The sequence below is a fragment of the Neovison vison genome, chromosome 3 (assembly GCF_020171115.1).
Source record: "Neovison vison isolate M4711 chromosome 3, ASM_NN_V1, whole genome shotgun sequence".
In the NCBI taxonomy this organism is placed as follows: domain Eukaryota; kingdom Metazoa; phylum Chordata; class Mammalia; order Carnivora; family Mustelidae; genus Neogale; species Neogale vison.
In genome coordinates, this window is record NC_058093.1 from 68450525 (window position 1) to 68473409 (window position 22885).

General features: G+C 36.4%; 1 protein-coding gene across 2 annotated transcripts in view; it reads left to right on the forward strand.

Moving 5' to 3' along the window:
• HAT1 (histone acetyltransferase 1) overlaps positions 1-18464 on the forward strand; it is a 59496-nt gene extending 41032 nt beyond the window's left edge. For both annotated transcript variants that reach the window (XM_044242336.1, XM_044242337.1), the window contains exons 9-11: positions 3821-3972; positions 7798-7914; positions 17338-18464. In XM_044242336.1, coding sequence (XP_044098271.1) covers positions 3821-3972; positions 7798-7914; positions 17338-17505 — 437 coding nt within the window. In that variant the 3' untranslated portion in view covers positions 17506-18464. The remainder of the gene's footprint in view (positions 1-3820; positions 3973-7797; positions 7915-17337) is intronic.
• Positions 18465-22885: the final 4421 nt, after the last annotated feature.

A 22885-nucleotide genomic window follows, 5' to 3' on the forward strand; every position in this document is an offset into this window, starting at 1 on the left:
CAGTTATTTTCTTTCAGTACTTTGAATAGATTACCCCACTGACTTCTGGCCATCTGTGGTTTCTGATGAGAGGTTTTCCTCTTGCTGCTTTTAGGATTTTCTGTTTGTCTCTGGCTTTTGACAGGATCTGTACTTTAGTTATTTTGTTCCCTGTTGATTTCATCATCTGTGTACATTCCTAATAAACCATAATTTCATAACAAACTGATACAGTGCCAGGATTTACTTTAAAGCAATAGTCATATAATATTTACTTAATAATTACATATATATGATGTTAATACCACAAGGAGGCATTAAGAAGGTACTCAGTGCGGGGCACCTCGGTGGCTCAGTTGGTTAAATGTCTGCCTGTGGGTCAAGGATCAGGCCCCACATCAGGATCCCTGCTCCTCTGGGAGATTGCCTTTTCCTCTCCCTTTGCCTGCCTGTCCCCCTGTTTGTGCTCTCTGTCAAATACATAAGTAAAATCTTAAGGAAAAAAAAAAGTATTCAGTGCATACAGATAGAATAACGTCTGCCTGTGGCTCAAGGATCAGGCCCCACATCAGGATCCCTGCTCCTCTGGGAGACTGCCTTTTCCTCTCCCTCTGCCTGCCTGTCCCCCTGTTTGTGCTCTCTGTCAAATACATAAGTAAAATCTTAAAAAGGAAAAAAAAAAGTATTCAGTGCATACAGATAGAATTAATGGAGGATTGGATAATGACTCAGAATCATAAAACATTACCCCTTGCTCAGACTTTTTGTTTAATAAACAGCTTTATTGAGATATAGTTAACATATACAATTCACTTAAATTGTACAATTTTTGAAATGATATTTACAGTGTAGCCATTACCATAATCTAATTTTGGAATATTCCTTTCTCCCAAAATAGAAACCCAGTACTCATTAGCAGTTGTTCCTTTACTCTTCCACCCTCACCACCTATTCCCCTCCAGCTCTAGGCAGCTACTAATTTACTTTTAGTCTCTATGGATTTGCCTATTCTGGACATTGAAGTCATATGATAATACGATGTTTCTTTCACTTTGCATATTTTTTAAGGTTCATCCTTGTAATAGCATATATTAGTACTTTTATATCTTTTTATTGACAATATTCCCATTGTGTATATACCAAGTTTTATGTATCCATTTATCAATCTATAGACATTTGAGTTGTTTCTACTTTTGGCTCCTGGAATGAATATTTGTATACAAGTATTTGTGTGGACCTATGTTTCATATCTCTTGGGTACATAACTAGGAGTAGAAATGGTGGAAAATCTGGTAACTATGTTTCGCCTTTTGAGGAACCACCTGGTTGTTTTCCAAAGTGGCTGTACCAGTTTTATATTTCCACCAGTAGTATGAAGGCTTCAGTTTCTCTGTACCCTCATCAATATTTGTTACTTTCATATTCTAGTCATTCTAGTGGATAGTGGATGAAATGGTATTTTATTGTGGTTTTGATTTGTTGTTGTTGGTTTTTTTTGTGACAAATGATGTTGAGCATCTTTTCATGTGCTTATTGTCCCTTTGTATTTCTTCTTGAGAAATGTCTGTTTAGATCCTTTGTGATTTTTTAAATTGGGTTCTCTTTTTTTCATTGAATTGAAAAACATATCTAAAAATTCTGGATGCAAGTTCCTTATCTCATATATGACTTGCAAATATTTGCTCTCATTCTGTAAGTTGTCTTTTCATTTCCTTAATGGTATCATTTGAGCACAAAATTTCTAAATTTTGATATAACCCAATTTATCTATTTTTTTTTCTTTTGTTACTTGTGCTTTTGGCTCTATCATCTAAGAAGCCATTGCCTAACCAAAGGTCGTGAAGATTTACTCCTCTATGTTTTCTTCTAAGAATTTTATAGTCTTACCCCTTACATTTAGGTCTGTGATCCATTTGGAATTAATTTTTGTATATTAGTTAAATTTTTAAAAATTAAATTAATTAAATTTTGTGTATGAACCTTGGTATACTCAACTTTCTACCACCTTCCTATGAGCTCTGGCATTACTAAACCTCTTGTTATTTCCCAGCTATGCTACATCTTTCTTCCTTGTATATTGCTTTACATGAACTATGCCCTTTGCCCTTGATACCCCCTTCTCCTGTTCCTCCAACTTCATTCTTTTGCTTGTGGAGATCCAGTTGTCCAATTACCATTTATTAAAAGACAATTCTTGGGGTGCCTGGGTGGCTCAGTGGGTTAAGTCTCTGCCTTCAGCTCTGGTCATGATCTCAGGGTCCTGTGATCAAGCCCCGCATCTGGCTCTCTGCTCAGCGGGGAGCCTACTTCCCCCTCTCTCTCTGCCTGCCTCTGCCTAGTTGTGATCTCTCTCTTTCTCTTGTTGAAACAAACAAAATCTTTAAAAGACAATTCTTTCCCTCATTAATTTGTCTTGGGACCCTTCTCAAAAATTAATTGACCGTAAATGTAAGGGTTTATTTTTGACTCTCAACCCAGTTTCATTGATCTGCTTATTTGTCCTATGCGAGCGTCATACTGTCTTGATTACTGAAGCTTTGTAGTAATTTTTGAAATCAGGAAATGTGAGTCTTCTAACTTTTGTTCTTTTTCAAAATTGTTTGACTATTCTGGATTCTTTTCGTATCTGTGTGAATTTTAGGATAAACTTAATTTCTGCAACAAAAAGGCCAACTGAGGGATTTTTATAGGGATTGCATTGAATGATTTGTAGAGTATTGGTATTATAACAATATTAAGTCTTATGATCCATGAACTAGCTCAGAATTTAACATTCTTTGTTTTAAGCCCTCTACTGATCAGAAAGCAAGAGCTCAGAAAAGTCAGGTGATTTGCCTATGGTCCTACATCTATGAGTGGCAGAACTGGGACTTAAACTGATTTTCTCTGTGTAGTCTTCTTTCTACCCATCATGTTTTGATGTTTTCCTTGTCCACTACATAGTCTAATGTACATAAGAGACTAACATAAAGGAAGATCTATGCTGTTCAGATGCATTGAAGAAAGGACCAAAATCATATTATCATTTTACTCTTTAAAACAAAAAATCATTTTATCTTTATCATTTATTTCTTTTTATCTTTTTATCTTTATCATTTTATTCTTTAAAACAAAAAAAAATGAAGAAAAGATTTGCTTTTTATTTTTTTTTTAAGACAAAAAACAAAGAGTTCTTTTTTATTATTACTGGGTAAAAGCAGTATGGCAGACTATAATGATTATTGGATTAGGGACTTATAAGTAAGGGACTTCTAAATTGAGCTTCAGAAGCCATAGCTATCGGAGAATAGGAATTGATTATCTAAACTTGAATCTCTTGTTTATATAGCTACTTTAATTGAAAATAAAACTAAGATGCATACGGTAGATAACACCCATCAAAAAGTTTATATTTGAGGGCGCCTGGGTGGCTCAGTGGGTTAAGCTGCTGCCTTCGGCTCAGGTCATGATCTCAGGGTCCTGGGATCGAGTCCCGCATCGGGCTCTCTGCTCAGCAAGGGAGCCTGCTTCCCTCTCTCTCTGCCTGCCTCTCCGTCTACTTGTGATATTTCTCTCTGTCAAATAAATAAATAAAAAATCTTAAAAAAAAAAAAAGTTTATATTTGAAAGGAGTAGCTCTGATTTCACAGATATTGTATGTCTTTGCAAAAGGACTGGACCTATAATTTTATATGGTAAAGATAATTATGCTGTTGTTTGATTAATAAGGAGTAATCCTTTCTCATTGTAACTTTTGCCTTGTATCGTTCAAGAATTTGTTTTTCTAGCCTACCATGTATATTAAGATCACAAATGATGAATTATGTTGGATAAGGGAAATGTTACTCTGCCTTTTCTTTAGCTGAAGATCCATCCAAAAGCTATGTGAAATTAAGAGACTTTGTGCTTGTGAAGCTTTGTCAAGATTTGCCCTGTTTTTCTCGGGAAAAGTTGATGCAAGGATTCAGTGAAGACATGGCAATCGAGGCACAACAGAAGTTCAAAATAAATAAGGTATTTTTATTCTGTAGAAGAAATAAATTTCAGTTTTGAAGTTTTCTTTCTCTCTTTTTTTTTTATAAGAAGTTATTTTTCTTGTTCTTTTTTTTTTTTTAGATTTTATTTATTTAAAATCTTGTGAATATGTTCTAGTGATTGTCATTGGACCATGAAGTGAACAGGAAATAAACTTTATTATGCCTGTCAAAAAAAAAAAAGATTTTATTTATTTATTTGACAGAGAGAGAGATCACAAGTAGGCAGAGCAGCAGGCAGAGAGAGAAGCAGAAGCAGGCTCCTTGCTGAGCAGAGAGCCAGATGCGGGGCTTGATCACAGGACCCTGAGATCATGACCAGAGCTGAAGGCAGAGACTTAACCCACCAAGCCATCCAGGCGCCCCTCTCTCTTTTTTTTTAAGTATGTAACTTAAACATTGCAAGTACATTAAGAATACATATGTGGGAAGTAGCAGTGGTTGAGAGTACAGGTTCTGAAGCCAAATTGTCTGTGTTAAAATCTGGCTACACCACTTAGTCTGTGACTTAGGGCAATTTAATTTCCTCATTAATAGAATAGGAAGATAGTTGATATGGCTGTATTAAGTGTAACAGGCAGAACAAAATGGATATTATGATTTTTACTTTTTAAGAATATGTTTGAAATGGTAAAATAGTTAATACATGTGAAGAAATAGATATACTTCTATATATTTGAATTTTCAAGTAGTAAATACCCTTAAAATAGGTATAGAAAAAGTAATCTGGCAGTTCAGAGGAGGGAGTTTAGTTTATTGTATTTGTGTATGCAAGGGAATCAGTTTTTCATGGGACGGAGATGCATTTGATCTAAACTTTGAAGAATGGAAGAATGGGTAGGATTTGGATTATGAAGGTATGTGAGGGGTGCCTCAGTGGCTCAGTTGGTTGAGTATCAGACTTGATTTCAGCCCAGGTCATGATCTTGGGGTCCTGGGTTTGAGGCCCGTGTTGGACTCAGGACTCAGCATAGAATCTTCTTGGGTTTCTTTCTCTCTGCCCTGGGCCCCCACTCATGTGCATGCTCTCTTTCAAAATAAATAAATCTTAAAAGAAGAAAAGAGAGAGAGAGAGAGAGATGAACGGTATTCTAATAATAGGGACTAGTATATGATTCTGTTACCTTCTCCTTTGTTGCTAAGGTGTTATAGTTCCTGATTTTTTTTCACTTAGTACTATGATTACATCTTTTTTGAGATACTTTTACTGGATTTTACTCTTCTGTATGTTCCCTAAAGATAATTCTCCCCCAGAGTTCCTTATTCAGTCCTCATTTTCTCTCACTTTGCTTACTCCACCTGGGAGATCTCATCCAACTCTCCAATGTAGATTTTCCTCTTATACTCCCACGAGTATATAGAAAAAGTATCCGGAGGCATATGGGTGGCTCAGCCAGTTGGGTATCTCATTCTTGATTTCAGCTCAGGTCATGATCTTGGGGTTGTGGTGTTGAACCCCTACATCCGGCTCCCTGCTTAGTGGGGAGTCTGCTTAAGATTCTCTCTCCCTTAGGGCGACTGGGTGGCTCAGTGGTTTAAAGCCTCTGCCTTCGGCTCAGGTCATGATCCCAGGGTCCTGGGATCGAGCCCTGCATCGGGCTCGGGGCTCTCTGTTTAGCAGGGAGCCTGCTTTCTCCTCTCTCTCTGCCTGCCTCTCTGCCTACTTGTGATCTCTGTCTGTCAAATAAATAAATAAAATCTTAAAAAAAAAAAAATTCTCCCCCCCCCAATAAATAAATAAATAAATCTTTTTTTTTAAAAGAAAGATAAAAAATGTTTCCTGGTCACTGACCTTCAATAGCTTAATTTGAACTGAAACTTTCCATCTTTTTAAAACACTTTAATAGCTTCCTGGTTTTAAGATAAATGTATGTTTTAGAAATATTTGGCATGTCCAGAGTATATCAAACCTTTAGAGAATTTATTCAACTGCTCAGCTTTTATTTTTTTTTTTATTTTTTTTTTATTATTTTTTTAAAGATTTTTGTTTATTTATTCGACAGAGAGAGATCACAAGTAGGCAGAGAGGCAGGCAGAGAGAGAGAGAGAGGAGGAAGCAGGCTCCCTGCTGAGCAGAGAGCCCGATGCGGGACTCGATCCCAGGACCCTGAGATCATGACCTGAGCCGAAGGCAGCGGCTTAACCCACTGAGCCACCCAGGTGCCCATCAACTGCTCAGCTTTTAAAAGAAAGAGAATATGAACACATTTTTCAAAATCATGCTTTTTTTCCTCTTTCTTAAAGGAATTAAAACTTGGTATGGCACACCGAGCCCGTCATAATTGGACCCTGCCAACCTTGGTAGACTCAACTTTCTACCGCCTTCCTATATGCCCTGGCATTACTAAACCTCTTATTTCCCAGCTATGCTACATCTTTCTTCCCTGTATATTGCTTTATGTTAACTATGCCTTTTGCCCTTGATACTCCCTTCTCCTGTTACTCATCTTTGCCTTGCCATATATTACTCATTTGTTCAGGTGTCCCTTCTGAAAGTTCAAACATCATCTTCCCAATCTACCTACACCTGATCTCTCCCCTATCCCCAATAAGTATATAAGTGAAACAACACAAACAATGGGTTACTCTTGGCTTCAGTGATACCAAGATTTCTTGATTTTCCTAATATTTCTTTGTTTTTCTCTGCCCTGTAACTGTCACTGTACTACAGGGTTCTGACCCTCCTCATTTTTTCACTGTTTATGCTTTCCTAACCAATACTGTGGTTTTAACTCATGCCTATATACTGATACTGCTTAAATCTTCATTCTTAGACTAGCGTTTTCTTTAGATTTTTATGTTCTGCTGCCTCCTAAATCTCTCCTAGGCTGTGAAAACTCACTGTCATTCCACACTCTCCTCCACACCCAGTCCTTCCTGTTCTGTATATCTAGAATTTTTGTTCTTTTAGTGTTCTTACTGGTTCTTAGTTCATGCCTTCATCATTTTTTGCCTGATTGAATAGCACAGCTTCACAATCTCCCTGTCCTTCTTTTTGCTACCATTTCTATGTAGCTGAAATAACGCTTTTCTTAAAACTCATTTGTGCGCTTTGCTCATGTCCCCATTTAACATCCATCTCCTTGGTGTGCCTGGGTGGCTCAGTCAGTCAGGCATATGACTCTTGGTTTTAGCTCAGGTCATGATCTTGGAGCCCTGGGATCAAGCCCTACATCCAGCTCTGTACTCAGTATGGAGTCTGCTGGAGATGATCTCCCTCTCCTCCTCCCCCTGCTCACACTCTTGCTCTAAAACAAATAAATAAAAATTTTTAATAATAAAATAAAAAGTAAAATCTGTCACCTACTAGCTAAAAGCCCAACTCTTTAATATATCATGTAAGGTTCTGTGCTTCTGCTCTGTCCTCACGTTACTTCTACTCACTACTTTTCATTTTGTGCTTCAGCCATGTCAAGCCGCCTCAGTCTTGCATGTGCATGCTATGTGCACTTGTACACTCACAGTGCCCTCTCCTCCTTCTAGACTGGCATGGTCCCTTCCCTTTAAGATTTAGCTCAGGTTTTCTTTCCTCAGGAATCTTCTTCTAAGATTTATGCCATTCCCAGGCTGTGCTACCATAATACCCTACACATATTTCCATCATTAAATTAACCATACCTCAGTCATTTGTGTTACCTCTTAGGCTGCTAGCTCCTCAAGGGCAGAGATATCTTTTACTGTTTTTCATCTGGTACCTAGTACAATTTCTGGCCCATAGCAGATACTCAGTGTATCCTGTGTTCTTTTGGGAAAATGTCTCTATTTTGTAATTAAAATGTTCATGTTTTTCTTTTGTTTCATTAAGCAACATGCTAGGCGAGTTTATGAAATTCTTCGACTACTGGTAACTGACATGAGTAATGCTGAACAATACAGAAGCTATAGACTGGACATTAAAAGAAGACTAATTAGTCCATATAAGGTAGGACTTTCCAGAGTCTTAAACATTTATATTCTTGTAACTGTTTAAAATGGAGAAGAGGGGCACCTGGGTGGCCCAGTTGGTTAAGTTTCTGCCTTTGGCTCTGGTCATCATCTCAGGGTCCTGGGAATGAGCCCTGCATTGGGCTCCCTGCTCAGCGGAGAATCTGCTTCTGCCCTTCCCCAACTCATGCTCTTTCTCTCTCTCTCTCTCAGATACATAAGTAAAATCATTAGAAAATAACAAATAAATAAGTAAATAAATAAAAGGGAGAAGTGGGTCACCTGACTGGCTCAGTCTATAGAGCATGTGATTCGATCTTGAGGTTGAGAGTTCAAGCCCCCCATTAGGGGTAGAGTTTACTTTAAAAAAATGTTTTTAATAAATAAATAATAAAATAAAATGGAGAAGAAAGTGTAACACTTGCCAGTGTATGGGACAGTCCAAATCATTTTCCTAAATTAACTTTTACAAACATGAAAATATTCTTCCAGTTAGTTATAAAAAGTCTTACTGTCGTAATTTTTGAGCTATAGATCTGTTTTCATTCACTTGAAAAGTAATCCCAAGGATGGTCTACTCATAGTTACTTTTTATTTCATTTGTTTGCCATCTTTTAAAAATCTGAATGCTCAGACTTTTCCTAAATAAATAATCTTGTTAAAAGTCTCAAGTTTGTTTTAAACTTGTTCTAAGTCTCTAGTTTCCTAGTTGTTACATATATTGTGTTTGCCTTTGCTCCCGTCTTCCTAAATATGGCCTTGGTTGCCATTTTTAACCTTTGTACTTTACCGTCACTGAAACTGCAGCACAATATTATTTACTTTTTTTTTTTTTCACAGTCTTTCTTCTTGCCCTCTACCCCTACCCATTTTCTCATCTCCCATATATTTCTCTCAGAAACTTCCCCTCTTAGATCAGGTTTGTCCTCCTCACCCTCTGACTATTATTAAGGTAGATAGTGCCCATGACAACTTGTGTAAATGAGGATTTGCTATGATAGTTGCAGCTGTGCAGTAAGCTGATGGGGGAGAATATTTGTTAATTTGTTCAATAAATTATTAATGAGCACCAGACCTGTGGCTGATACATTTATATACACTATACCTGTAGGTTTATGCAGTACAATAGCTGAGAACATAAATGAATGACAAATCTAAAAAGTTTCTGTCTTATGGACTACCTATAATGGGTTATAATACATTATAATGGTCTCTCTACCCCCAAATTGTTCAAAGTAACATTTTATTCTTTGATATTTATCTCTTGAGAAACATCAGAAAATTGGTAAGAATTGTTCTTTTCAAAAGTTTTGAGTTTTGAAGTAATATTAATTTTCCATCTATAAAGTGTCTTTATGCTGAAATTTGGGGCGTATAGAACAGTGTAATTAGATGTTATCATGGCAGCATTTCACAGTACAGGCACACCTCAGAGATATGGTGGGTTCAGTTCCAGACCCCTACAATAAAGTGAATATTGCCATAAAGCAAGCTAAATGAGTTTTTTTATTTTCCAGTGCATATAACAGTTACATTTACACTATACTGTATTTTGCTCAGTGTACCATAGCATTATGTTTGAAAACTGACATACCTTAATTTAAAAATATTTTATTACTAAAAATGCTAACTATTGTCTGAACTTGGAGTGAGTCATAATGTTTTTGGTGGTGGAGTGTCTCACTTTGATGTTAATGGCTGCTGACTGTGATCAGTGTGGTGGTTGCTAAAGGTTGGGGTTGACTATAACAGTTTCTTAAAGTAAGACAGTAGTGAAGTTTGTCCGATCAATTGACTTCCTTTCTCTACAGCATGCGATGCTGTTTGATAGCATTTTATCTACAACAGAACTTTTTCAAAATTGGGAGTCTGTATTCACAAACCCTGCTTCTGCCTTATCAACTAAGTTTATGTAATATTCCAACTCCTTCACAACATCTTCATCAAGAGTAGTTTCCATCTCAAGAAGTCACTTTCTTTGCTCATGCATAAGCAGCAGCTCCTCATCTGTTCAGCATTTATCATGAGATTGCACCAGTTCAGTCACACTTTTAGGCTCCACTTCTAATTCTAGTGCTCTTGCTATTCCACTACATCTGTGGTTGTGCTCGCTTCAGCAGCACATATACCACTACATCTGTGGTTACTTCCTTCATTGAAGTCTTGAATCCCTCAGAGTCATCCATGAGGGTTGGGATAAACTTCCATATTCCCTTTGTTAAGGTTGATATTTTGTGTCTTCCCACGAATCTCGAGTGTTCTTATTGGCATCTAGAATGGTGAATCCTTTCCAGAAGTTTTCAGTTTACTCTGAATAAGTCTGTCAGAGGGATCACTATCTACAGCAGCTATCTTAAATCGTGAGACTTGAAAATCAAAATTACTCCTCAATTCATGGGCTACAGAGTGGATATTGTGTTAGCAGGCATGAAAACAACATTAGTTTCGTTGTACATCTCCATTAGAGCTTTTGGTTGACCAGGTACATTGTCAGTGAGCAGGAATTTTTTAAAAGAAATACTTTTTTCTGAGCAGCAGGTGTTAACAGTGAACTTAAATTATTCTGTGAACTGTATTGCAAACAGATGCTGTCATCTAGGCTTTGTTGTTCTCTTAGCGCATAGGCAAAGTAAAACCAGCAGGGTCCTTAAGGGCCCTAGGATATTTGGAATGGTCAGCAGTGACTTCACTTTAGTCACCAGCTGCATTAGGGACTGGTGACTACACTCTAAACAAGGAACTCTGCCTATCCTTTGAAGCTTTGAAGCCAGGCATCTCCTCTCTAGCGATGAAAGTCCTAGATCGCATCTTCTCCAATAGAAGGCTATTTTAGGGTACCTGGCTGGCTCAGTCAGAAGAGCATGTGACTCAGGGTACCTGGGTGGCTCAGTCGGTTAAGTTTCTACCTCGGGCTCAGGGTCATGCTCTCTGGGTCCTGGGATCTGGCCCCACATTGGCTTCCTGCTCAGCTGGAAGTTTGCTTCTCTTTCTCTCTCCCCCTCTCTCCCTCTGTCCCTCCCCACCACTCTTGCTCTCTCTCAAATAAAATCTTAAAAAAAAAAAAAAACAAAAAAAACATGTGGCTCTTAATCTCAGGGTCGTGGGTTTGAGCCCCACATTGGGTATAGAGATTACTTAAATAAACTTAAAAAAAAAAAAAAGACAACAGCTGTTTTGTCTACACCGCAAATCTGTTGCTTAGTGTAGCCACCTTCGGTAATTATCTTAGCTAGATCTCCTGGAGAAGTCGCAGTTTCTGCATTAACGGTTGCTACTTCACGTCTTACACTTTTACGTTATAGAGATGACTTCTTGCCTTAAACCTCATGAACCAACCTCTGCTAGCTTCCACCTTTTCTTCTGCAGCCTCTTCATCTCTCTCAGCCTTCAGAGAATTGAAGAGTTAGGTCTTGCTCTGGATTAGGCTTTGGCCTAAGGGAATGTTGTGGCTGGTTTGGTCTTCTATCCAGACCACTAAAACCTTCTCCATATCAGCAATAGGACTGTTGTGCTTTCTTATCATTTGTGCATTCACTGGAGTAGCACTTTCAATTTCCTTCAAGAACTCTGCATTCAGAACTTTGCCTGTTTGGCACAAGAGACCTACTACTTTTTGGCTTATCTCAGCTTTCAGTATGCCTTCTCACTAAACTTAATCATTTCTAGCTTTGATTTAAAGTGTGAGATGTGCAGTTCTTCGTTTCACTTGAACATTTAGAGGCCATTGTAGGGTTAATTTCAATTTTGTTTTGTCTCAGGGAATAGGGAGGCACAGTCAGAACACACACAACACTAAGTTTACCATCTTCTGTGGCTCAGTTTGTGGTGCCCCAAAATAATTGCAATAGTAACATCAAAGATCACTGATCATAGATCACCACCACAAATATAATAGTAATGAAAAAGTTTGAAATCAGTAATTACCAAAATGAGACACAGAGACATGAAGTGAACAAATACTGCTGGGCAAATGGTGCCAGTAGACTTGGTTGATGCAGGGTTGCCACAAACCTTTGATTTGTTTAAAAAAAAAAACAAAAAAACAGAATTATCTGTGAAGCACAATAAATTGAGGTATGCCTATATTAAAATTGTTGTAGTAAAATAAAATGATTTATTGAATTATGCATCTCAGATCATTATTTGACTTCAAATAATTTGGGCAGATGTAGCCCATGAGAGATGATGAATTCTAAATGTAAGCAGTCACAAACTCATGCCAAATAGGAATTTCTATAGTTCATAAAAGCAAGTATTTTTTACTCTCAAGGAATGGTAATGATCTGACTTTTTCACTATTAAGTATCCTCACCCTGCAAACAAGTTGGCCTATCTGAAAGACAGCTGCAAATTGGTTATTAAACTCTAGGTTCTTAACACAGCTGAGTATCACCATCCTTGCACTAAAGCTCATACACAGATTACAACTTTTTCAGATGCTTGATTGAACTGTATTATACTAATGTACATTTTAATAAGTTCAGTTATCCAGTATTCTATCCCACTGAGAAAAACAAGAAAGCTTGAGGGTGCCCCTCCCCTAATTTTGGTTTATAGTCCCAATTCTTGGGGTAGGAAACCTACCACAAACTTTAAGAAAGTCTAGGGATGAGTTAAATGTCCAGTGGGCATGGGAGGAGTGCTGGGATTTCCTTGTTGAATGGATGCAGATGATTTTCTTCAATTTGTTTTTCCAGTTTGATAATTAGGTACTTTCTTGTGTTGTTATACTATTCTCAGATATAAAATTATATTTAAAAATAAAGTAAAATTGCTTAATAATGAGTGTGATTTTAAACTTTTTAAGGTCTTTAAAATTATGCCTAATGGGGAAAGTTTGGAGTATAAAATTTACATGTTTACTTTCATATTTCATGAAAATAAATTATAATTTAGATTGTCACTGTTATTACTGAGGTACAAAATTAATTGATTTATTGGTAGCAAATTCTGTACTGCCTTTATTTGAGGAATCAAGGTTACCTGTCAGTCTAAACACACTCTCCCACTAAGAAATTATTTGGGTAGCTATTAGAAGTACTTGTACTTTTCTTTAAAAGTTTTTAAACACTGCTAATTCATTTGTATCATTGCCAAAAGATAACCTGTATCGACTAGAATCATTTTTTTAAAGCACAAAAAGAAATTCCATCTCTAGTACAGAAATCATTTTCAGATATTCAAAAAAAGATAAATTTGAACCATTTGGTTAAAAGAAAATTGGTGTAGCTGCTTGGTTTTAGCATTAAAGCTTTTATATTGTTTCATGGGAATATTTAAATTCTTAGTTGGTTTACAAATATAAAATATAGAATCATAGTTAATATCACTGTATTTGGAATCTGGAAACTCAGTTTTCAGGTCTGGTTTTTAGAAATTGTCTAACTGTTGACAACTTATTAACACCTGGGTATTAGGCTTCCCTTCCATAAAATGGAAATGCCTCTATAGTTAGGAACTGAACAGAAAGAAATAAAATACAGTGGTGCATGTTTTTTGTTTTGTTTTTTTCAGTGGTGCATGTTTTAAAAGATGTCTTTTGACAAATCTTTGGAATTAATATGCCTCCATTGTTATTTTAAAATTTGTACAAAAGAACCTTATCTCTGTACTTCACAAAACTGACTAACTAGTTCAACCGAAGGCAATTAAGGAGCCCTTAGAGGTGGTAGCATTTTTGAGATCAAATTTGTAAGTCCTTCGGGAACATGTGAAAGCTAATAAAGAAGAAAGGATTATTTTCTGGAAAAATTCATATCCAAGCCAAATGTTAACACAAATAAGTTTAAAATAGTGCCATCTTTGTTCTCGTTAATTAAAAATTATGAACTGCTCTAATCTGTGAAGGAATTAAGTTTTTGTTTTTGGTGGGGAAAAAATTATTCTCAAGCTTATAGAATATCCGAGTCTTAAGGGTTTCTGCCTTTCATTGTTTCATTTGTTCTCCCAAGGTATTATCACTTTGTTGAATAGGGGTGGGATCCTCAAATCAGTTTGGGATTTTTTAAAGTGTTTTTTTACACACTGTTTTAAAGATAATTTGTAATATATCGTACATATAGACAATGGAATATATACAAGTTAAGGAACATTAAAGGCCAATAAAGCAAATAACCTCAAAATAGTTATGTTTAAATTGAATCATACCTTACATGTTCACAAGGAGCTTAAATATATAGTTTTATATTTTTTCCATAAAGCTACTTATAAGTATTTTTATTCCTGTGTTTTATTTTATTATCACTTTTTAAAAGATTTTATTTATTTATTTGAGAGAGAGAGAGAGCATGGACACACTGAACATGAGTCCGGGGGAGAGGAGGGAGAGGCAGAGGGAAAAGCAGACTCCCTACTGATCAGGAAGACTGAAAACAGGCTGCATCCTGGACTCTTGAGATCTGACCTGAGCAGAAGTCAGATGCTTAAGCATCTGAGCCACCCAGGCACTGCTAATTCATAAATTTTCTGTCATGCCAATAAAAATTACAGTGGTGATTAATTCTGATTCCCAATGAAGTAATTGAAGGTTGGGGGGTGATAAACTGAGGATGTAAGCTCTCAGATTTAAGAAGAGCATAATAATTTTAAACAGTATGTTACTGGCACAGGATTCATTTTATAGGTTATTTGCAACAAAATTTGTTAGTCTAGAAATATTTAAGAATTTAGGGACGCCTGGGTGGCTCAGTTGGTTGGACGACTGCCTTCGGCTCAGGGCGTGATCCTGGAGTCCCGGGATCGAGTCCCGCATCAGGCTCCCAGCTCCATGGGGAGTCTGCTTCGCTCTCTGACCTTCTCCTCGCTCGTGCTCTCTCTCACTGTCTCTTTCTCTCTCTCAAATAAATAAATAAAATCTTTAAAAAAAAAAATTTAAGAATTTAGTATGATGGTTCTATTATATATATAAGAATTTAATAATTGGCGGTATCTTCAAGCAGTGGGGTTAGATTATCTAATAAATGTTATAACTGGTTAGCAATTTAGAAAAATAGCTTCTATTCCTATCAGACGCCACAGTAGTTTGCTGATGAATTACCCTTTACTTCCTGAACTGCTTTCTTAAGTTAAATGTTCTTATATAGTGCAGTTATGCCTGTTGGCAGAAAAATTAACTTTTACAGCTGAAACAAAGCATTCATCATTCATATGATTGAATAGTAAGGAATATACTGTCCTGGTGGGTCTTAGGAACAGTAAATTTGAACTTTCTTTTTTTTTTCCCCAAGATTTTATTTATTTATTTGAGAGAGAGAGAGAGCATGAGACGGGGGAAGGTCAGAAGGAGAAGTTGACTCCCTGCCGAGCAGGGAGCCTGATGCAGGACTGGATCCCAGGACTTCAGGATCATGACCTGAGCCGAAGGCAGTTGCTTAACCAACTGAGCCACCCAGGCTTCCCTAAATTTGAACTTTCTTCAGTTCTCTGAAACTGATATTCATAGTGTGATCAGTAACATTAACATCACTTAGGAGCTTGTTAGAAATGCAGAATCTTGAGGGCACCTGGGTGGCTCAGTGAGTTGAGGGTCTGCCTTAGGTCATGATCTCAGGTCCTGGGATGGAGGCATGCCCTCCTTCCCCACCCACTCAGGCTTCCTGCTCAGTGGGGAAGCTACTTCTTCCTCTCCTCCCTGTCTCTCCCCCTGCTTTTTCTCTCTAACAAATGAATAAATAAAATCTTTTTTTTTTTAAATGCAGATTCTTGTCCCCTACACTTACTGAGTCAGAATCTGCGTTTATCAATGTCCCTGGTGATCTGTATACACATTGAAGTGTGAGAAGTACTGCTTTAGAAGGGCGTTTTATATTAATGAAGCTAACTTTTTAAAATTTCTGGTTATAGTAATAGCAACCTTGTTTACTACTGGCTCCACCAATTTAAACTAGGATCAACCTAATTTTTTTGTAGTGTTAGGAAGGCTTATCTCCAAACATTGTTGCCACCTTGTTTTACATATGGTTTAGGGGCACCTGGCTGGGTCAGTTGGTAGAGGATGCAACTCTTGATCTCAGAATCATGAATTCAAGCCCCATGATGGGTGTAGAGCTTACTTAAAAATCAATTAATTAATTAATTTTTAAAATGTGTGGTTATTAATTTAGCTTAATTTTGGACTTTTTAAGTAGTAATCATGACACATTTGCCTAGTATTCCAGAATTATTAGGGTTCTTTTTAAGGGGCCTTTATTAGTTTTTTGGATGTATTTAGAGTTTGGTTTTTTTAAATTGTTTTTTTGAAAGTGAATTAGATATAGGAACTAAACAATACAGATTTCCAACCAGATTGTTAGGATTTGCATCCTGGCCACTCATCTTACTGCCTTTGTGTCAAGTTACTGAACTCCCATATCCTATTTTTTCTTTATCAACTGTAGAAAATTAGACTACCAATCTTATGGAGTTGTTAGGATTACATGAGTTATTATGTGATTTCTGATCTTTATGTAAAATTAACTCTTCATTATATGTTCTAGTAAAAGAAGATATATTAATCTAGAACAATTTAAGCAAAATGTATGAAAGTTGCATATATTGCAGTGTTTCCTTACTGTATTGCAGTGTAGCCACCTCTCCAGGAATCTTGGAGACATTCTTCATTCCTCTTATCACCCAGTATTTCCTTTCCCTTCCATTTGTGCTCCTACTGACTTGGTCTGTAGAGGCTTTCATCGTCTCACTTGAATCTTTGCAGTAGCTGCTAACTTGGTCCTCCAGTCCCATTCCCAGCATTACTAACAGTGTTGTTCTGACACAGTGTCCTACCTGAAAGCTGTTACTGGTTCTCTTCTGGCCCAGCATGGTGGGTTCCTTCTCAGTAAAATGTGGGTAGGGCGGGTTAATAATAAAATGTATTTCTGGATATTAGAAATTCAGTAAGTGGTAGTTAATACTATCTTTTTAAAGTGTGACAATTTTGGGTTATCTTTCTGAAACTCTTCAAAGGTTTATCTTAAAATTAATATGTGGCCCATAAATATATCACTGGGTAGGGAAACTTAGAGATGAACTTAGTGTCAGGAAAAAGGCAGTTTGGAATTAAAATTAATGCAATGAATTAATGATTGAATACCAAAATGTAGAATAATAGCACTTAATCTCAGTTGTCTTTCTTCAATTAATATATTTATTTATTAAAGAAATTTGTGAGTCTGTACAGTTTTTTATTATGCTTTGTAGAGGGGACATGTATATTTACCATCAGTTGACATGAAATTCCAAGTCTTGTTAACTCCCTTTAGATTTGACATAAACATAAACATAACATAAACATTATGTTTAGGCTTCTTTAAGGAAAAAACTGGGACAAATTTGGGCATATTCCTACTAATCTTATTTCTAATAGTAGAGACTTAAAATTCAAAGAATATAAAGAAATTTATCTTCCTTCTTAGTCTAACCAATAATTATATTTGTTGCTTAGAAAAAGCAGAGAGATCTTGCTAAAATGAGAAAATGTCTCAGACCAGAAGAACTGACAAACCAGATGAACCAAATAGAAATAAGCATGCAACATGAACAGCTGGAAGAAAGCTTTCAGGAACTTGTGGAAGATTACCGACGTGTTCTTGAACGCCTCGCTCAAGAGTAGAGCTTATTTGGCTCTGTACAGGAAGTTTGGAAATTTCTGTACATTGTGTTATGGAAAATCTGATGATGACTTTAATTTTAAAATCTTGTAACATTTACTTACATTAAAAGTTATCTATCTTATCTTTAGTTGAATATTTTCTTTTGGAGAGATTGTATATTTTAAAATACTGTTTAGAGTCTATGAGCATATATTACATTTTAAAAAATATATAGCTTCTGAAATACCACTGCAATCGCTTCCCTTCTTAACAGTATAATAAATGCTTAGTTGTGATATGCTAATGTGTGATGATATGATTCTTAAATACTTATGATAAACTTTTTGGTCTTGTTAAAAAAACTTAAGGTTTTCACATCGTGTAATACCCTCTAGGTCCATTCACGTCACAAATGGCTTTTAGGCTTTCATTATCATTCCTCCCATTTTTTGCTTTTAAGAGTTTACACCTGTCACCTTTAAACACACTTCTTTAAGGTTTTCCCTAGTAATCTTGTTTTTCCTGTGTGATTTCTCCAAATAAGGAATATTCTTAGTATAGATTTGTTTTATTTTAAATAAATTCCTCTATCAGTTGTTTGTTGGGGGTAGGATGGGTAGCAAGAGAGAAAGGAAACTAGATATAGCCTAAAGCCAAAATGTTTGACATCACATATTAATTGAGGATAATTTAGAAGTTAGCATAAATGTATAAATAAAATTTTGAAAAAGAAGTTAGCCTAAATGTTTTATAAATAATGTAAAATAATAAATCAGTTTATAAAAAATCAATTTATACACCATTATTGAAATATATCTTGTGTAAAACGAGGTGTATATGTGTTGTGATTTGTGACAAGGTTCTGAAGATGTTGAAGTCCAACAGGAAAACAACCCAAAGTAATGATAAATTGTTTACTATAATCTTACTTTATTTTTATTAGAGTATAAATAAATTGCTTGATATGGAACCATTAAAAGTCAAAGCCTCATGTTTATAATGTGTGCCAGTAAGTGAGGTATTGTATAACATCAAAAATGGGATATAAGTTGAACTTGACTTTTATTATTTTTTATTTTAAAAGATTTTATTTATTTGTCAGTGAGAGCACAAGCAGGGGGAGCGGCAGGCAGAAGAAGAAGCAGGCTCCCTGCTGGTGGCTCAGTTGGTTAAGCTTTACACTCAGGGCATAAACGTTACTTTTAAAATCTGATTTGTTCAATGCTTATGGCAAAATCCCAACTTGGATGTCCTGAGATCAGCTTTCCATCAGTAAAATCTGTCAGACATAGGAGAAGCAAAGTAACTAGACCCCTTTGGACGCAAAATAGCCGTGGCCAGCGGCACACCAATAGCACTAAGCCCAGCCCCCTTCCAGGGTGTTGGAAAAGTTTTAGTCTCCCCTCAAAAGCTTCTATATATAGATGAAACTTGGATTTCTGAAAATGTATATGTACATTATTTGTTCAGATAGAATGAACTAGTTTAGTTAAAATCCTTTCTGATTTTAAGGGGTGGACAGTACAGTCTAAACAAATTATCTTTCAACATATTTTTTTATGTAGAAATCAGAAAAAGCCAGTGAAATACCAATTTCTGTACTTTTTTTTAAAGCAACGTTCTATGATCCATTTTTGAATAAAAATCTGGTTTAACATTAATCTTTGGGACTTGAAAGGCTGTACCTTCATTTGGATTTAGAAGGATGAAAATGTGATAGATCCATATCTTGTGTGGTGTAATTAAATATCAGAATGGGTGTGTAGACCATGTATGAATCCAACACAGCCACCTTCTAGGTCCTGGGGTCACTTTCCACCCTCCAGTAGTAGCCCTCACCTATTTTATCATCCACATACCCATCTGTATTTATTTGTGGCCTTAACTTTTTTCACTGACTTCCCCTGCCAATCACCCTTAATTTTTTCCGTGTCCTCCAAATTGCATTTTCTCTGCATGTAAGAACATGATTGCTTTCTGAGCATCAGTTTTTCATCTGTAAAATTAGGTTGTACTAGAATTATCTCTAGGCTTCCTCACTGTTCTAGGATACATGTTTCTGCTTTTCATCTTTTCTCATTCTAAATGCTTTTATACTAAAATGTGAGTGTACATGTGGTATATATCTAAAAGCATTTTTGTAAGTCATTCAAATTTCATAGTTTATATTAAAGTTAGCGTGAGAGGAAAAAACCAAAACACTCTATGTCCCTGATTGTCTCCAAATTGCCAGGGCCCCAGCTTGCTGCATCAGAACCTTATCCCAAAAATTTATGTCATCCACTGCCATCCTTGCCTACTAGAGGAAAGTGGACAGCAAAGCCCCCAACACTGTATAAGAGAATGATTAGAATCATAGACCTTAGAGGTCAAAGTGATTTAATTCCTTAAACTCAATCTTAAGTTCTTTTTATTTGAATTTAAAAGTCTGTTTAATAGTATTAAATATTGATTAAATAACAAAGTATCCATAATTCTTCCTTTTTTAAAAAAAAGATTTATTTATTAGAGAGAATACAAGCTTGGGAGGAGCAAAGGGAGTAAAAATCCTCAAGCAGACTCCCTGCCTGATGCAGAACTCAATCCCGAATCCTAAGATCATGACCTGAGCTGAAATCAAGAGTCAGGACGCTTAACCAATTGAACCACCCAGTTGCTCCCATAATTCTTCCTTCTGAATGAAATTATTTTACATTCGTATATTATGTCTATTTACATTAAACATACCAGTGGATTTAACGTGTTTAAAATGTTCTTCTAATAGATGAACAATATTTCATATTGATATGCCCATAATAAACTATTTACTTGGATTTTTTATTATACATTCAAATGAATTAATGTCTTTGTATATATATATATATTTTTTTTTTTTCATCTGTTAGATCATTTCCTTAAATTCCTGGGAAATGCAGTTACTGAGTCAAAGGGCAAGAATATCTCAATGACTCAGTTACTCAAGCCATATATTCCAGAATAGCTTATAAATCACTAACATATGAATGTGTATACTAGTTTTAACAGAATTTCAGTGGCATGGGATATTGATTTTGTTGTTTCAATAGTATAGAATCTCAAATCTATATTTCTTTTGCTTAATGGGAAGACTAAATATTCTTGGTATTTTGTTTTTATTTTTGTTTTTTAAAGATTTTATTTATTTTTTTGACAGAGACACAGTGAGAGAGGGAACAGAAGCAGGGGGAGTGGGAGAGGGAGATGCAGGCTTCCCACTGAGCAGGGAGCCTAATGCAGGGCTCAATCCCAGGACCCCGGATCATGACCTGAGCTGAAGGCAGATGCTTAACGACTGAGACACCCAGGTGCCCCTATTCTTCCGTTTTTTAAATGAAATTTTTCCTAATATGAATTATCCATTTGATTCTTTAAAAATTTATATTTTGGGATCTACACTCTCACTTTATAGATGAACAATACATCGAGAGTTTCACTTGCATAAGGTCACATATAAATTTATTGCAAAGTCAGGACTATCCCCTGGGCTTCTGAGTTCTCCATCTTATTTTCTATCAAGTAGGCTAACCAAGTCTTAAGCATGCCCACTAAGCTCTTTGTAAGAGGGCCTTTTTTTCATTGGCATCTGGAAAACACCTCACTTGCATGACATTCACCCTAGGCACCAGACAAATACCTTAAGTGCCCTCTTGTTTTTATAACCATAGAGGAGCAGGTATTGGGAAAAGGATGTTCAGTTATAATGACTAAAAGTAATGGTGCCTCATTTGAAGTACAGCTTGAAGTTCCTCATTTCCTCTCAACATTTTCAAGCTTTCAACATCTGTACTTTTTGTTTCCATATTCTTTCATATCTTTATTATAATACATATTTCATTCTTCCTTGTATTATGTGTTACAGTGGGGTTATACAGTGCATTTACTCATTGATTTGGGTAGAGCTGTCATATATATAACAAGTAGTATGCACGTAGTACAAAATTGCAAAAGGGCATACAATAAAAAGTTCCCCACCCTAGTCCTCCAGAAACAGTCCCCTGTTCCTAATAATTTGTATATATATAGATGCATAAATGAGCACATATGTTTATATCTTTTATTTTACATATGGTAACCTACATATATTGAGAGCTCTAAGTTGCTTTAAAAAAAAAAAAAGATTTATTTATGGTAGGGGGGAACACGTGAGCAGAGGTAGAAACAGAAGGAGAGGGAGAGAAAAGCAGATTCTCCACTGAGCACAAAGCCAGATATGGGGCTCGATCTCACAACACTGAGATTGAGCCAAAATCAAGAGCTAGAGACCTAACCAACTGAGTCACCCAGGCACCCCTGTAACTCACCTTTTAAGCGATATATCTTGGGACACCTCGGTGGCTCAGTCAGTTAAGCAACCGGCTCTTGATTGCCACTCAGGTCATGATCTCGGGGTCCTGGGATAGAGCCCCATCTCAGGCTCCAGGCTTAGTGGGGAGTTTGCTTGAGATTTTTTCCCTCTGCCCCCCTCCCTACTTGCATGCTCTCTTTCTAATAAATAAATATTTTTGAAAAATAAAATCTTGATATATCTTGGAGATCATTAACGCTGTCTTGTTTAATGGCTGCACAGTATTCCGTTGTATGGATATATCATAAATCACTTTACCGGTCCCCTATTATTTCAGTGGTTCCCAGTATTTTCCATTACAAACAGTGCTGCAATGCCTATTCCTCTACAGATGCAAGTACACCTACACACTGAAGCCCTAGAAATCATATCTTTATTCTGATCTCATCCTTCTAGTGACTACACTACATTTACAACAGTCAAATAAACATGAACGAAGGTTACAGAAGCTTGAACTGTACCCATGTGGAATAAAGTATGCATACTGGACTAATCCCACCATCCTCATCCACAGCTAAAAATATGAATTATCTTTAAGTCACATGATTTGAATGCTTAGGCATATGTACCTCTTTGTTTATTCCTCTAGTCTTGCTTAGCTCTTTTTGAACCTTATCATCCAGAAGAATTGCTGTATAGCAGGGTTTCTCAGTGCCAGCACTATTGACATTTCGGGCCAGATCATTCTTTGTTGTGTGGGGCTGGCCCGTGTACTGTGAGGGACTAGATGCCATTAGCACTACCCTCGTCTCCAGATTTGACAACCAAATGTGTTTAGACATTGTCACATGTCCTCTGGGGGACAAAAATCACCCTTGGTTGAGAACCACTGCTACTTAGGATTGAATATTCATCCATGTTAGGCACTATTTTTTATTATGCCACACAGACACTGTAAAAAGTTCAAAATGAGTCAGAGTACTTGATGAGAAGCTGCTTCCACCTGGCTTCCTCCCAGTCACCCAGTTCACTTCTCCAGAGGCAGTTACTTTTACCAGTCTCTCTCATGTCCCTCAGAGTTAATGATCAGTCTGCAA